The following is a 16,602-nucleotide window of genomic DNA, read 5'->3' on the forward strand; positions in this document are numbered from 1 at the left end:
CCCCTGCCCTCCTGCCCTAGGCAGCCAGACCCCGGCCCCCCACCGCCCCTGCAAGCGGCACCCACCCTCCTGCCCGGCCCGGGGTGGGGAGCAGAGCCCTGGGTGCCCCCCGGCAGCGCCGCTCCTGGGGTCCCGGCTTGTACAACCCCCGGATCGGGACCAGCGTTACCCCACGGTACGAGGAGGAAGCCCACCGGTGCCCACCCACCCCCGGTGCGCTCAGAAGCCCGACCTGACCAACGCTGATGCTCAAACAGGAACAAAAGAGGCGACAAGAAGCGGGTCTGAAGGTGAATTTTATTGAAAACAATGACTGGGTTTAATGGGTACAGACCGTTCTCAAAAATACAAGGCTAGAGGGGCTTCCGATGCAAGTCAAAATCCTCGTCCACCTTAAAGCCAAGCTGGTTGCCCGCAGGGCTGCCGTTCCCCCCTGCCGTGGCAGAGGGGACAGGAAAGCGTCGGATGTGAAGAGGGACAGGTAAGACCCTCGTCGAATGAAGCAGAGCAGACGGCACACGGAGGTGTCGTGGTGCCTCTTCAGCAAAGCCTTGCTTCATCCACAGGGTCCCAAGCCGCACCAGAGGCATCTCCCCAGTGTTTGAAAGGGCAGATGCTCCCTCTCCCCGAAATACGGGAATCAGGACTTGCTCGAGGAGGAGAAATGCAGGGAAAAAAAACCCAAACCATGCAAAAAAAAAAAAAAAAATCACCATTCCCCAAAGCACCAAAAAAGGGTGAGATAAAGGAAGGGGAAAGGAATCGAAACAAGACGAGAAGGGAAAAAACAAAAGCTCAACATCAAAACAAAACCCAATCCAAAGTAACCAACTATGGAAAAAAAAAAAAAATACAATTGTACATCTCAGCTGCAAAGCTGTCAAACCAAGCCGGGTAAGGGTGGGGGTGCTCCCGGAGAGCGTCGGGTGGTTTGCAGAGCGGGACCAAGGAGGGAGACGTGGAGAACATCAATCACTTTCTTATTTTACATAAAGAGGTGGGATGAGGGGGTCAGGGTCAAACCAAGCTGAACCAGGTTTGTCCAGCTCAGCCTGGGCTGCTTCTCTCTTCTCTCTTGTCAACACAAGGAAGGGGATCGGAGGGGTATCGGGGGGAAAAGTGCTGCTGCAAGATGCCCCAGCACGAGGGCATGAAGGACTGAAAACCATTTGCCCTGAAGCAGCTTCCCCCGGGAGCAGCTCGCAGGAACGGATGGTGTCAAGCAGCCCTGTTCCCAGGCAGAGGGTCCCCAGCGCTGCTTCAAACCCCGGGACCGCAGGAGTGGGGAGCAATGAATTTAAGGGGACATCATTCTTCATTGGGTGGGGGGGACCCTGAACACTGGAAATGCACCCTGAAATCCAGACCTCCAGGGCATGAATTTCAGGAAAAAATTTTTTTAAAAGATTCAGTTAAAAAATAGATGCATTTCTTTTTAAAAAAAAAAGTCTTAGCCCAGAGTGTCTTCTAGTGACCCCTTCCCCACCACCCCAAATTTAGCCAGAAAAATGCTAGCCATTTCACCAAATCTGCTGGCTACATAGACATTCACACATTCATCATTGATTTAAAAATATATAATATATATTGCGCACACACATACACACACAAATATATATTAGAAAAGAAAAAAATCCCTCTGAAAACTCAATCTATTAAAAAAAAAACCAACAACAAAATCCACAGCCGGTGCGTTTATCCCGTGATCATATACAGTAGAAGACAAATTCCTTTTGCTCCCGTAGCTCCTTGCAGAGTGCTCAGGCTGGGAGAGTGGGGAAACACATCAGGTTTTCACAGTGGATTTGTTAGCGGAGAAGGAACTGCTCCTCCCTCCTCCCACACAGAAGGGCTTTAATTTATAGCAAGTTAGATTAAAACTAGGAAACATGTTACAAAGTCCATTATATATAGACATAAAATGTACAACTGTCGGCAGCCCCCATGCGAGTCACTGGGGTTTCGATCTCGGCTGACACCTCGGCAGGCAGCTGGAGGGTTCGATGGCAGTTTGGGACACGAGGGGTGCAAGTACAGCCTCCGAAACGAGTGGGTGTCACAGTGCGAGGTCTTACATGAGCTCCAGGTTGGAAGGCAGATGGAGCAACGTCTTCTCCAGGAGCGAGGGAAGGCGGAGGCAGGGGCTGCAAAAGGCGTTAGATGCCCGGAGCGGGGATGCGTCCTCCCAGCCCAGGGCTGGAGGGGAGAGACACAGCGCCTGGGGACCTGCTCGTCTCTCCATCACCTTGTGCCCGTGTGGGGAAGGGAGCACGGTGTGGTGGATGAAGTCCTGTAGGCAGGCGTGGGGAGAGCGTGAGTTGCAGCTTCCATCAAGCTCATTGAAAAATGCCTTTCCCGTCCCCCCCAAAAGGGAGCAGCGTATCGATTGAGGGAAGGGGACGCCTGGTCTGGTGCTACTCGAAGGGTCATTACGAAGACGAGCCCGGCATTGAAACAGCCTCTGGTGTGAAGAGCGGCGTGCCCGGGGAGCTCCACAGCCCCCTAAAAAGCTGTGTAGGCTCCTGGGGGCAGAGAGCCAAGCACAAAGGGAAGGCGAGCGAGACCAGACTCCGGGGAAGGGGTCTAGGCAGGGGAGAAGAGTGGGGCAAACGCAGCAGCATTTTTACTCTCTGCCTTCCCCAGGCAGCAAAAGAAACACAACCCTCCTGCGCTGTGCACCAGGCTGCTGGGGAGGAGAGATGCCCTCTGGCACCCTCTGCCCTGGCCCCGCTCAGGCACCACGGGCAAGGTCCTCTCCCCGGGAGGGATACGCTGGCATCAGCAGGGAATTCCCGAGCCTTCAGTCTCTGTGGCTTAGTTGGAAAGGTGTTGGCTTCAAAAGGCTCATCCTGGGGGATTTCATTTACAGGGCAAAGAGAAAAGAGATTGCGAGGCCGGATGGGGCCAGAGATGCCCACAGGTTGGGGAAGTGCGATTTGTGCAAACCACCATTAACTCAAGTCCTCATTCACTCTTCTGCGGGGAAGCCAGGATGGAGGGGACTGCACGAAGCCGTGAGGTTTGAGTTAGGAGTCTTCCCCGAGGATCTCGGTCACAAAGGAGGCCATGTCAGTCTCTTTGGTGTCGTGCAAGGTAAAGAAAGGGTGTTCCTGCCAACAAGACCAAAGACAACATCAGCTCACACCCAAGGACAGACAAGCCCAAGAGCAGTCCCTGGGGGATGTCAAACAGCTGGCGAGGTGCTGGGGGAGAGGTGGACACCAACCTCCTCCCCAGGCTCCCACAGAGGCCAGCCTTTAGCTTAAAGATTAACTAACACTTTCAGGTTTGGCATTTCTAGGTTCAACCCCAGCAGGACAGCCCACCTTGGCAGCTGTACTACCATCATTTGAGGCCTAAACTCACCAAGAGCAGATAGGACAGAGGAAGAAAACACCTAGAAACCCTGACCTTAACAACCCATGACATCAACACACCCTTCCACCTTAGACACACTACACCCATCCTGCTCCGTGCCTGAAAAATCACCCACGTGTCCTGGTGTCCCATTTTCCTAGGACCTGCTGGACCATTAGTTTGACTTTTGAAACGCGTTGCGATAAAGGCCAGCAGAAATGGCTTCGCACTTACCATAAGTTCTAAATAGTTCATTCGCTCGGCAGGGTTCTTCCTTAAGCTGGAAGACAAAAAAGTGGGAGAAAAAGGCTGTAGGATCTTTTTTTTTTTTTTGCTGTATGTGGTCTATCACAAGGGATCTCCCCTTCCCAATCAACATGACATCCTTCTCATGGGCAGCACCCATTCCTCTCCCTCCTTGGCCAAGCATGTTTCAACCACCAGCAAAGCGGCCAGGCAGGTAACTGGGAAAGGCCAACTCATGATGTTTTGCCACAAAAAGCACAAGCCAAGCAGCTCGCTGCAGTCTGCCCCGCACAGCCTCGCTTGTCCGCACAGACCAGAACAAACGGGGAGGAAAGGAGATGGTGTCCCACCATCTATAGGGTGGGCAGATCATCTCAAGGCTCGTTCAAGCCTTGCCTCGGTGGGCTCACCCCTGCCTGGCAGCTCCAAGCAGCACACCGGGAGCAGAGGGACACCCCAAGGGGAGCAGCTACTGTACGTGGTACCCACAAAACCACAAATCGGCTTTCACCCAGAGGCTCCCAGACGCTGCCAGGGGTTCGTTCTCGTTTCATTGCCGCTTTGCCAGAAACCACCAAAATTTCAGCAGCAACAACAGCAAAAGGGGAAGAGAAACCTCCGTGCCTTCCAACCAGCCTGGGTGAGTCAGGCCGAGAGCAAAACCAGTTTGGGCAGCGCTTCCTGCCGTGGCCAAGCACCAGCCTCAGTACGGCAAGGTGGGGAGAAATGGGCTCCAAAAGGACAACAAACCCAGCCCCACGCTTTGTTCCAACCCCCACGGATCAGGGCTCCTCTTCAGCCAGGCTGGGAGAAGCCACCGGTCCCTGCTGGAGACTCACCACTGCGCCGTGAAGTCCACAAACTCCTTGGAGAAGCGATCAGTGGGCAGCTGGGGCGAAGGCTCCTCCACCACTTGCTTGAGCTGTTGGAAGGGGGTCCCCCAGGACTCGTATGGGAAGCGAAGAATGGCCAGTTCGATCTGAGGATGGAGACAGGCTGACATGAGACACCAGGACGAGCACAACCCCACGCAGCCTGCCTACCTCAGCCTCTGCAGCCAGCTCGCATTCAAATTGAAAAACCTCTTTCCTTACAAACCATTTTCAATTTGGGTCATACCACTTTTTTTTTTGAAAACACAAAGAACCAGAGGCCAAAAATACCTCCTTTTGAGGCTGGCTCAGCATATTAATGCATTTACAGGAAGCCACCGAAGATATGTAAAATGGGATTATTTAAAGAGATAATAACAGCACGCCGTTTCTGCACCAGCTTCCAAAGTGCTTTGCTCTCCATAAGCCAGCCTCTGGGCTTCAGACTAGTATTGTATGAACTAGACACAAAAAAAAAAAAAAAATCCACAAACCCAAGAAAAACCAAGTGCTAGAACATCATTTAGGAAGATCTTTGCCAAACCACCTCCATTACTGGGTCCTTCCTACAAGTCACCTCTGCTCTGTCACCCATTCAAGCAGGAAAAAGCCCGTCACAGCTCTTGGGCAGTCACCTCATGTCAAGGGTGGGCTCCCATCTCGAGACAGGCAGAAGAACCTCCAGACCCACCTGTCAGGGTGGGACGGGATGGGATGGGAGGAATGAGAAACCTGAAAGGATGCAGGGCAGAGCCAGGGACCCCCACCTGCCTCTGGCTCAGGCCTGGGGAGCTCAGCTTTTGCTGCTGGAAAACTGAATGAAGCCACCAGCCTGGAAAGGCCTGGATTAGCCCTGCAACTAGAACTGGCCGGTCTGAAATCAAGCAAACCCTTTCAGAAATAAAAAAACCCAGGAAGCCAGCCCAGGAGGAAGACATTAGAGGGTGTCAGACAGGTCAGGGCCCCATTCAGCTGCAGGCTGGCAGGCTTTCAGCAAAGTCCCCTCTCCCATCCAGCTTTGGAAAGGTTGAGAGATTTCGTCATTCATGCAGTCTCCCATCCCACAGCTTCCTGCATCTCGGGAAGAAAGCCGGAGCTGATTACATTTCCAGCCAGCCAGCCCAGCTCTGCTCTGCCCTGGCATGGAGACACCAAGGAGAGGGGCTTGGGTTTGGCACTATAGACAAAACTATCTGGAGAAGAGGGAGAAGAGGGAATATTTGCCAAGAGATCTGTGCAGCACACACAAACGCAGGGATGCAGCACCCAAAACAAGTCACAGCGAACAGGGCGCAGGAAGAATTCCTGAAAATAATGTACAGCAGAGAGACAGTCTCCTGGAAAGCGAGATGCATTCTCAGGCAGCATCCCCTTCGAGCCAACAGCTGGGATTTCCTTTGTCCTCTGGCGCCAGAAGATTTCAGCTGCTTTCTGCAAGATCTGTTTCTTGCAGGAGGTAGATAAACCATCCTGAGCAGCTGTGATTTTGGAACTGAAACTATTTCCCCTTCCTGTTGGCTGCTCTGAGTTACCCTGCAGGCAGGACTTGCTGCAAACGATGCACAAGCACCCCTCGCTGCAGCAGGGCAGGCTACCTCACCCTGATCCTCCTGCAAGGCTTTGCTAACCCAGGAGCGGGGTGCATGCTGGAAAGCTGTGACCCAGCTGCAGCAAACCCTGCTCCACTGACTACCCCTCCAGCCAGCACACGGGGAACTGCAGAGCAATTAAAAGCCAGACTCTTGCATGCTCAGCTAAGCCCCGTCATCCAGATACGGCCCCCGGGAGTCTGCCATCCACACCAACATAGTTCAGAGCTAACTGGAGCTATTTGGAGCTGGCATTGTACACAAGTAGCTCTGTGAAACCAAGCGGAGGAGTACAAGGGAACCACGTGGGGATAACAGACCTTTACGTATCCCCCCCAGGATCCAGCAGGAACATGCAAGAAGGGAGAGGAGGAAACAGAAGGGGCAGAAGATGGATTATCTCCTGGCAAGCTTGCCAACCGACTCGGCAAGTGCGACGGCAGTGGTGGCAATGCTGGCTGCACGTCCCGGCTCACAGCTACCTTGCCCCGGGGGTGAGGTACCCCTGTATGCACAGGGCAGCAGCACCACCCTGTGCCCTGGGTAATTCATCTCATGCCCTGAGCTATCATGCTCAGAATTTAGCCCCATTTGGTGGGCATCCACCCAGGGGTGAAGCCACCAGATACCACCGCTCACGGCAGGGTTAGAGCCCCGCCAGTAGAGACCCCATCCCAACCCCAGGGCTGCAGGATGCCGGTCCAAGCCCTCGGTGTTACCATTGTGATCCCCAGACTCCAGACGTCCGACTTCACGTTGTAGCCCTTCTGGTTCAGCTCAGGGTTTATTCTTTCTGGCTGCAACAGCAAAATGGAAGATATTACAACTCTATCTCGTTTTCCCTAGTGCAAACCCCACAGAGCAAATCTCTGGCTCAAAACCCGGGTTGTGTGGACTCCCCTGGCTCATGTCCCCATGGAGGCAGGGTCTGAGGTTAAATCTAGCACTGATTGTTCCACACAACCCACATAAACTCTCCCCTCCAGCTCCTGAGTGAGACTTGTACTATCCCTGCAGCATGATCCCTGCCCCAGGAGCACAAACTACCCACACATGCCACACAGGCAAAGGGAAATTCATACTGACTTGAGAGGATGAAATTAAATGATCCTGCCACAAAAAAACTCAGCGTTTTCTAGCCAACAAGGAGCAGCCCTTCCAACCACCACAACCAGCACCAGCCAGTCTTTTACCCTTCTGCAAATGGAAGGTGGCAGAGGAAGAGTCTGCTGCGGGATTAACACACACAGCAGGGCTTACAGGGAGGGTAGTCCCATCCTTGGAGAACTCTGCTGAGTCAGGAGGCCCAGAGCACTCTGAAGTGGTTTCTATCTCAGGACAGAAGTGAACCAAGACTTATTTCTAAGCAGCAGCCTCTTCGAGTAAAGGCTGAAGGCAGCTGAAGGCTGCCGGCTCCGGTCCACACAAGCACACTTACAGCCATGTACGGTTTGCAGCCGGCATCCATGGTCTTCGCAACCGAATCCACCAAGTAGCCGCTGATCCCAAAATCGCACATTTTCACATGTCCTTCCTTGTTGATCAGCACATTGGAAGGTTTCACATCTAAGAGAGAGAGCAGGAGAGGGCAGATTGGGCCTTTGCAGAGGCATCACAAAGCCTGAGACAAGACAGGAAACTCCCCACCGACCTGGGAAGGGAGCAGGCAGGCCATAACACAACAGAAGGGAGACAAAACCCCACCAGTCTTTTATTGAAATAAAAGTTGTTCACAAGTAAAACTAGAACCATGCCCCTCCAGGCAGAACAGGCCTCCTCTCTAATGAGGCAGGTCAAAAGGTTGAAATAAAATGTTGAGGAGTTAATGCCCAGCTCCTTAGGAGAGATTTATGTGCCCAATACAGCCTTAAAAGCTCAACTCTACCAAGTTCTCAGAATGTCTTCTCTCATGCCTGTCATGATCTGTCCACAACTGCACAAGGAACTATACCAGGATGAAGAACAGGACCTGAGTGTTACAATTCCCAGCTGTGATTTGCAAGATCTCCTTCAGCCCTCACCTTGCTAGAACTACCCAGCCAGGAAGGCTAGGGGATTTTGTCCTCAAGAGCTGCCTTCAATGCATCTCTGTACTCAAGGAGAGCTAGAGATGCCTATAAAAATACAGGTAATGAGGAATTCAGTTATTATATTCAACCCTTCATCTGGAAAGAAGGATGAGAACAACATCATGCAAGCAGATGCATGAAGGATACACCTCAGGAATAGGCCTTGGGCATGTAGATCTGTCCACGATGGTACCAAGTACCATTAGACCCCACTGCAGGCATCCCAGAGGCACACAGCACGCATCTCCCGCGAAGGAGCCCTCACATAACTTATTTCAAGGCTAGATCTCCAGCCACATCAGGCTAACTCCATCCAGTACCTACCTCTATGGATTACGGACAGTTTACTGTGCAGATGCTCCAGAGCTCGTACAATCTGGGAACAAACACAGTGAAAGAGTATCCATTAATCACACACAGCACCAGCCTTCCACTGCAAACACACCACCCGTTTCCACATGCCATGAGCTTGAACAGAGACCTCTGACAGGCTCAGGGAATGCACAAAATCACATAAGAACCCAAGAGGCACTCACAGACACGGCCATTTTCCCCAAAATGTCTTCAGGGATGGTTTTCTTCTTCTCCAGTACTTTCTTGTAAAATTTATCTAGCGAAGTGTCCATGAGCTCCATGCAGATCCACACGTCGCCCTGCAGGTGGAGAGAAAGCAGTTGAGAGGGAATTCCCTGGAAATCCCCAGGAGCTGAAGGGAGAGGTGGGGACGGATGGACAAACACACACTGCCCCTTCCACACGAGGCAAGTCAAGGCCCCTGCCACACGGCCGCTGTTGGCCACACCACCAGCACACGGGCTCCGCACTGGATAGTGATGGGCACAGATGTCCAGGTACCACCAAAACTACCTGCGATGGCTCCCTTTGAGGGTCTATTCCAAAGGCAGTCCAGGATGTGGACAATATTCTTGGGCACTTGCCATGAAAGTGAGGAATGGGACTAGCTCAACACTGCCTGATGGAGGCAAACCTTTGATTTTAAGTCATGGCAGCATCTCATACAGCCCAGCTGGGCTGAAGAAAGCAAAGGTGGTTTGGGACAGTTTAGTGCCTTCAGCACAATCGCAGGGGCCCCAGGTGCCACGCAGCCCACCAGCCATCCGCCAGCTCAGTACCTCACGGAAGAGGGCTCCGTAGAAGGTGACGGTGTAGAAGCAGTCAACTGTCCTCATGGAGATGTCCAAGTCCATCAATAACCTCTTCTGCTCCTGAGTGTTCACAGTCGCTCGAATTCTCTGAGACAAATATGAAAGAAGAGGTTTGATGTACGTAGGATAACACCATTATCCCTCGGGCTGACTCAGTGGACCTGCGGTTCTGAGGCCAGGGTAAGTGTTTTGGGCTTATTTTGCAGCCAGCAGCACCCCAGGAGATGCCCAGATTCCCTCTTCCAGACAGCACCTTAATGAATGACAAACCCTCGGCAAGCTCTTCAGCAGATGCAGGATCAGGCCAGCAGCCTGGAGAGCCACTCTGACATCCAAACCTTGCACTATCTAACTGCAGGCACCAAACCTGGCTTTCAGAGCCTGCTGATCAACCCCCCAGTGTCCAGCTGGTATCAGCACAGACCCTCCAACAGCCAAGCCACACCAGGGATACCAGATGCTGCCCAACCGAGACAAGTCTGTCCCCATTTTGCCACGACCAGTGGAGTTCAGCAGAGTCTCTCCGCTCCGTTGGAGCTGCACGTCCTGACCTCCATCTCCCTCAGCAAGCAGCTGTCCTCACCTTCACGGCCATGATGGTGCCGCTCTGCGCGTGCCGGACTTTCTCCACCACGCCGTAGGCCCCACGGCCCAGCTCTGAAATTGCCACCAGGTCATCAGCTTCCACCTCGAAGTTCTTAAAGAAGAGAGACAAAAATCAGACACGGGCACGCTTATCACCAAGGACATCAGCAGAGGTCCAACGTTTGCAGCTCGTTCATGCAGAGCACTTCCAAACAATAGTACCTACAGGACTCTACCACCTGCTATATGTACCAGAGGCACCACGCTTGGAGAACACAGGTATATTTTTTGCTCTGTTGAACCAGAGCCCAAACCCTCTCACTCCGGGCTCATTTAATTCCCCCTCTGCAGCTAGAGATCAGGACTTCCATCCTTTAAGCCAGGGCACGCTGCCACTGGAAAGGGCACCAAAGATTGGTGCCTCTCTGCCTGCTCGGGATTACCCACCCAAGGGTATTTCTGCAGTTGCTGAACTGCTTGCAGGATTTTAACAGCTCCCGTGCCAACATGGGCAGCAGTCAGGAGCCTCTGCCACAGCTCCAAATCCCCGTGCACAGCCAGGGATCCCCCACCTCGCCCCACATCCCTAGAGATCATCGGTCACAAACACACCTACGTGTCTAATAACACCTCCGCCTGTGCAAAGCCTCTCTTCGATGGGATGGTGCACACAGCCACCAATTCCTAATCATCAAGGAGTTCACATGAGTTTTACCTGCTTTTGATACTTTCTCCCACCATCAGAAAGCAGCCAGCAAGGTAAAACGTGAGTTAGCACCAACGAAGGAGCTCAGGTGAGTGCAACTACGTAAGTCTCGCTTCAAGCTGGAAAAAACCCATCGCCGGTGCGCAGACAAGCGAGTGCCCCGCGCAGCAGGGAGCCAGCGAGCTCCTGCGCAACCCACGAACAAGTTTCCCTAAAGACGTGTTACTCTAATTGCCTGCTCTGCTGGGCAGGGCACAAACTGTTTGAGTGAGACATGGGCTATTTTTGGACGCTGCGTTCATCGCTCCTAATAAGTCACAGGCCTTCTTTTAGCCAGGCTTTATCCAGCCTCCAGTTTTCCTCCGGTCTCAGGGAACAAAAATATAATACCAGGATGCCAAATTGCCCCAGTAGCCACAAAGGCAGCAAGGGTGGGAAACATCCACGGCACAGCACCGGATACCGTGCCTGCGAGCTACGCCCAGAGCGGAGAGGAAACAGCCTTTGGCATTAAGGAGCCAAGCTGGGAGATGTGGCTGCCGGGCTCCTGGCCAGCAAGCTCCCCAAAAAAAAACTGGCCACAGCATGGCCAGCAGCGACCAGGTCCACCAGACCTTCCCACCAGCCCCAGCTCCGTTTATTTGAGGCAGATGTGCCTGGCAGGCGGCCGAGGCAGGGAGCAAGAGAGGTCTGTGCTTGAGCTCAGCGCTGAGCTATGCGCTGCCCAGCACAGGAAAGTGCCGGCCCTTTCCTGGGCAGGACGGTGGATGCAGAAGTGAGGAGAGCGGGGCTAACGGGGACACATCCAACCCCCCACCCTGCCGCCCCGGGCAGCTGGCAGAGGAGCAGTTCAGGCTCGCAGCTCCTGCAGGGGCCTCCAGGAAGGATCTGGTGGTGCTTTTCAGGACACGTGTTCTGCAGTTGTTCCAGGTTATTGTAGGGTTTTTTTTCTTTTTTTTCCTGGCATTTAGCACAAGGCTTCCCCAGAAGCTGGCGGTTCCCAGCACGCTCCAGGAACCAGCATCGCCCTGCCCAGCAACAGAGGCGATGCACCCACAGAGCCAGCGCTCCCCTCCCTGGCATCGCTCACCCCGTGCTCTGAGGCATTTGAGCCGGTAGTGGGGACGCAGGGCATCACCTGCACGGATCCAATGGACTCGAGGTCCATCATCCACCCCCACGGCCCAAAGTTCGCCTTCTGCCCAAGCCCTCTTCCTCCATCTCACATTGCATCACTCCAAAAATACCTGGACCAGATCCCTCCTGCAAACACCAGCACAGACAGAGCAGGGAAGGAAGCGAGTCTAGAGAGCTTTCCCCAAGCTACAGCACTCTCCCGTTGCAGACGCCATGCCCAGGCTGTTACAGAGAGCATCTCTCTCCAAGCTATTAATACCCACAACACAATGGCCAGAAAATTATACAGGCAGCAGGGTTGTTCCCTGGACGCAGCCAAAACTTCCTCTCCTTTCCCCTCTCTCCTCTCCTATCTGTCCCTTAACCCTAAAACCTTGCAGCAAGACCGAGGGGCCCAGATCCCATCAGCCGAGCCACCTCCCAGCCTGGAAGGTAAGCAGCTAGATACGGGGCTGATCCAATACATGGTATTTTTAGCTCATTTGCAAACAGCCTTCTGCAGCCCTAGAAGAGCCCATAACAAGAGAATGAAATAAAAGAGAGGCAGTGGCTATTTCTAGCAGTGTTTTTCATCAGGTCACTGGGAAAGGCTTTGGAGAGCCAGAGAGAAGCTTTGTGCCCAGCTTCTCCTGGGCCACGGGCAGTAACACAGCCCTGCGGGTCAGCAGGACAAAGGCGACTTTGTTTGGGCAGCCAGAGCACGCAGCAAAGCCACGCTAATTTAGGGCGGATGGGCTGGGTCTGTGCATTCAGTCTGAGGTGGCCAGTGGGGCTGTCAAGGGACCACTGTCATCTCCCAGTATGGACAAAACTGCACACCCAGCCTTTGACACCCACCTGACAGGGACTGCCCGCAGGCAGGAGAGACCAGCCAGCGAGCACACAGGCTCAGAGACGAGCTGTCTTGCAAGCAGGGTGACATGTTCAGCTCCCCAACAGTCACTGCTCTAAATACACATAGAGACCCCATCGCTCCACAGGGGAAAGGTCCTGCTGTAGGATGTCTCACCCCTGCAAAGATGCATCCCATGAGGCTGCACCAGGACGGCACTGTCCTTCTCATGGGATGCTCTGAAATCTCAAGATATGATTTGACAGGTTGTCAGGCATGATCCATAAAACTCCTCATAGAAGGGGCAAATAAAATTGGAAGCAAGCGAAAAATAAACCATATTGACACGTACTTTATCTCCAATGGTAATGAACGCTCTGGAGTCCAAGTTCCTCGGGGGCCTGCAAGAAAAGAGAGAGTGTCAGGAGAAAGCCCAGCTTCATTAACCCTCTTGGCCAGAGCCAGGTTTCATGTTCCTTCGAGCACTTTCAGCCGCTGCTTTCCACTGTGCCTTGTTGTCGTGGGTTCAGACCAGCCCCCTCCAAAGATTGACAAATGCTCTAATCGTGCCAGTAACACCTCAACTCACACCCACGAGGCACTCGCAGCACGCAGCCAGCGAGAACCCCAGAGAGTCAGCGAGGTGAGACATGCATCAAACCAACAGGCTACAAAACCATCCCTGCTCAGGAGCCTGAGGAACCGAGACCGATGGGATGAGACGTTTCTGTGGCAGAGCAACTCAGCTATCATGTTTTGACAGGCAGGTGTTGTAACAGGACAGCCACGTAGCCCGAAACGCACACCGAGGCAACAACAGGTAATTCCTCACCCGTGAGTCATTTGTGTACACTCGCAGGCCTGTTTCAGGCAGCGTGGCAGGCAGAGCAGGCAGCACTTCAGTGTCATGCTTTGCACAACACGGTGCAGGCGAAAGTCTTCCTTCATGGCTTTTTTCCTCATTGCTGCCCACTTCCCATTATGGACAGCACGGTACTTTTAGAGCCAACATGAGTGTTTTGTCCCTCGTGCCTCACTTCTCTGCTCTCCCCATCCCCTGGGACCTTCTAAGAGTGGAGATTGCCCAACTGGTTTAGCCTCCCAATTCCCATCAGAGCAATACGGCAACCTCCGGCTTCAAGGAAGTACTTCAGGCTCACAGCAAAAGCCTTGCACTGCGCAAATATTTGCACTGCAGCTTGAAAAGCACAGAGAAAAGGAGTTGTGGATAGCTTGCACCAGCTTTTACATGACTGCTCTGGGCATGCAAGCGCCCCGCAAACTCTGGTGTGACACCTTCTCCGGGGGAAATTCAAACACAGATAGGAGCAGAGACAGATGCACCCGTGGGGGAAGGAGGTGGCTGTTGCATGCAGGGCTCGGCGTGTGCATGCTAGACTGCACAGCATTAATGGGGGAGTTCCCCTGGCTCTCCCTCCGACAGATCTGCCCTATCTACCTGGGGTTTTCGGTAGTGATATTTGCCCTTCGGGGATTTCACTGCTTTCCTGGAGCTGGAAGGGTCTCTATAAAGGGTTTCTGGAGCAAACAAGGCTCAGCGGTGGAGACGCAGCCCAAGGTGTTTTAGAAGCACACCACGGAAGAGGAATTTTAGCCGTCTGCTCTTCGTCAAACCAAGCATAGCTACCCTGGGCTCTCTCCCACAGCGTAACAAGCATCAGTCACACGAAGCAAACAGGGCAGAGAGGAATTCCAGTGCCCTGAGATACTGCTGGGCACCAGCCTCCGGCACCAAGCAGCACAACAACAGTAAGATGTCTGTGTCCTCCTTGCACCAAGGCGAGGAGCTGCAAAGACCTCAAACTAGCCCTGATGCACAGGTCAGGGGGAAGTTGCCCTGCCATGCAGAGCACCCCCCAAACCCTCACCCCCCCTGCTCCTGCCGTGGTCCAGCTGCCACCACCTCTTCTCTTGCCCTGCACTAAAAACCTTCCCCTCTTCTTCCCTTGGGCAGATTTGCTCTCTCCACCAGGTCTTTGCTCTTTGGTATCGGCACAGCCATGCCAGAAAGACTGAAGAGAGTTTCCCAGCAGTCACCCGTCCTTTGCCTTTCAGCCATTTCAAATCAAACAGGCACCTCCCAGAGAGACACACGCTGTGCATGTGTCTGCACGCACACGTGCATACGTAACTCCTTCTCATCACCCACAAGCCAGAGCTTAAAGTAAAAATTAACTATGCTGATTTTGTGAAGTCTTCATGGGCCATTCCCCTTGAGATGGCACCGAATCCAGCTCCGGAGAACTGCTGGCTGCTTTAAGCAGCAGAAACACTTACGTTGTGTGGGCAACAGGCTGTTTGACGGGGATACATGTTATCCTCAGATCGCATTTCTTCTTGCTTTTCACTGGAAGAGAAGATGCACATGTAAGCAACCGGCATTTTCACTTTACTTCCTTCAAGCATCCTCTTGCCTGCAGCCACCAGGTAGGGGAGGCAGGGACTGGATCCCCTACACTGTGCAGCTACGGCAAGATGACAGTCACAGCGCTAATGACCATTTGCCCAAAATTTCAGGCAAGAGCCAGAAGCACAAGTGGGTCTCAATGTCCCTGTCAAGCACCTGCCCGCAGAACTACCAGGGGTGCACTGACAGAGACCATTTTCCAAGTCTCGCAGCCAAGCACTGCCTTGCAGCGCTCCTCAGACACCCCAAAAGTGCTCTTTACCCTTCACGGCCATTAACAGTCCCCTCTCTTCGGGGATTTTAATTGCTGATGTTCAGGAGATGGGTTAAAGCTGTGATTTCTGCTGGGCACTTACCCGGTTTGTGCGGCTCCAAGGATCCTTTGGAATCTGAAAGAGAGAAGGGAGACACCAGCTCAGCCTTCATGCTCCAGACCCGCCGGGTCCCAACCCCGTACCCCTCAGGGTCCCACGCAGGGAGCCCCGCGGAAACCCCGTACCCCTCAGGGTCCCAACCCCGAGCCCCTCCGGGTCCCACGCAGGGCCCAAGGAGAGCCCTCCCGCCTGCGCTGCAGGCAGAGGGAGGCAGACGGGCTGCCAGAGCCCGGCCTAGCCAAGCCTGGCCTGATCCCCGTTTCTCCAGCCACAAGAGGTCCCCACGCCATTAGTGATGCACAGGGCTCCCGAAAACGCTCCCTGTCCAGCTCTTCCTTGCCCCACAGCCCCCCGGCCCCCACCCAGGCCTTCTTGGGAAGAGCCAGACCCGTGCTGCAGCGCGGGTCGGAGCTGGCATGGAGCGCGACAGCCATCAGACCTCAAGCAAAACCAAGGAGTTAGTCCCAGCAGGAGAGGGGACACCCCACACACAACGAAGGGAAACCAGGGCAAAACCAGACAGGAGCTGACCACAAGTGAACCGGCCACAAACCCAGGCTTGCAGAGCCTGAGACCCCACCAGACAAGGCACGACCCCATCAGGAGTGACCGGCGAGAGGATGCTCTCTTCCCCAACTCCAAAGAGCACTAAGATAACATCACCCACTGCTGCAGAGGGAAATGGGGTTCAGGCAGGTCCAGGGCAGGCCAAACACCTGCAGATGAAACTACAGGGACAAGAGATAATGGGCACAGGGGGCCAGCGGGCAGCAACGGGCAGAGGAGACCCGTGCAGGGCTGAGAATCAGCTCCCTGCGGTGCTGCGGACCCCAGGCTGCTCACCGCGGCCCCCGCCGACCCCAGGCTGCTCACCGAGGCCCCAGCCATTCCTCCATCAGCAGAGAGCTCACCCACCTACCCCAGCTCGCTGGGAAAACGGCTGGGATGGGGGCTGAAGTGATACAGCTGAGAGCATCCAAGTCCTGATCCCCCCAAGAGAGATCAGGGGGCAGCTGCGCTTTGCAGCTAAAGGCACTTCTGGCTGCACAGACCTAGAAGATGCGTTAAAAAAGCACGAACAGCAAGATGTGCTCCAGGCACCGGGCTGGGAGCCGACGGCTCGGAGTGGCCTTGGACAGCCCTTCAAAGCGGCTCCTACCTGCCTGGCTCCTGGGAACAGGCATGCGGACAAAGTCCAGCATTCCGAAGGCTGCCGGGCAAGGGAGGGGACAGGCGAGGAG

The 16,602-nt window shown here is 54.0% G+C and overlaps 1 protein-coding gene across 1 annotated transcript in view; it reads right to left on the reverse strand.

Annotated features, from left to right (window-relative positions):
* Window positions 1–3,026: 3,026 nt before the first annotated feature.
* The window catches only part of MAP2K3 (mitogen-activated protein kinase kinase 3), a 17,644-nt gene continuing 4,068 nt past the window's right edge, over window positions 3,027–16,602 (reverse strand). Inside the window, exons 2-13 of the mRNA XM_009583837.1 lie at window positions 15,344–15,376; window positions 14,858–14,927; window positions 12,912–12,960; window positions 9,883–9,996; window positions 9,267–9,386; window positions 8,670–8,786; window positions 8,458–8,509; window positions 7,503–7,630; window positions 6,784–6,861; window positions 4,443–4,582; window positions 3,592–3,637; window positions 3,027–3,110 (exon numbers count right to left, since the gene is read on the reverse strand). Of these exons, the coding sequence (XP_009582132.1) occupies window positions 3,027–3,110; window positions 3,592–3,637; window positions 4,443–4,582; window positions 6,784–6,861; window positions 7,503–7,630; window positions 8,458–8,509; window positions 8,670–8,786; window positions 9,267–9,386; window positions 9,883–9,996; window positions 12,912–12,960; window positions 14,858–14,927; window positions 15,344–15,376 (1,031 nt within the window). The remainder of the gene's footprint in view (window positions 3,111–3,591; window positions 3,638–4,442; window positions 4,583–6,783; window positions 6,862–7,502; window positions 7,631–8,457; window positions 8,510–8,669; window positions 8,787–9,266; window positions 9,387–9,882; window positions 9,997–12,911; window positions 12,961–14,857; window positions 14,928–15,343; window positions 15,377–16,602) is intronic.

The sequence above is a fragment of the Fulmarus glacialis genome, unplaced genomic scaffold (assembly GCF_000690835.1).
Source record: "Fulmarus glacialis isolate BGI_N327 unplaced genomic scaffold, ASM69083v1 scaffold23690, whole genome shotgun sequence".
Lineage (NCBI taxonomy): Eukaryota > Metazoa > Chordata > Aves > Procellariiformes > Procellariidae > Fulmarus > Fulmarus glacialis.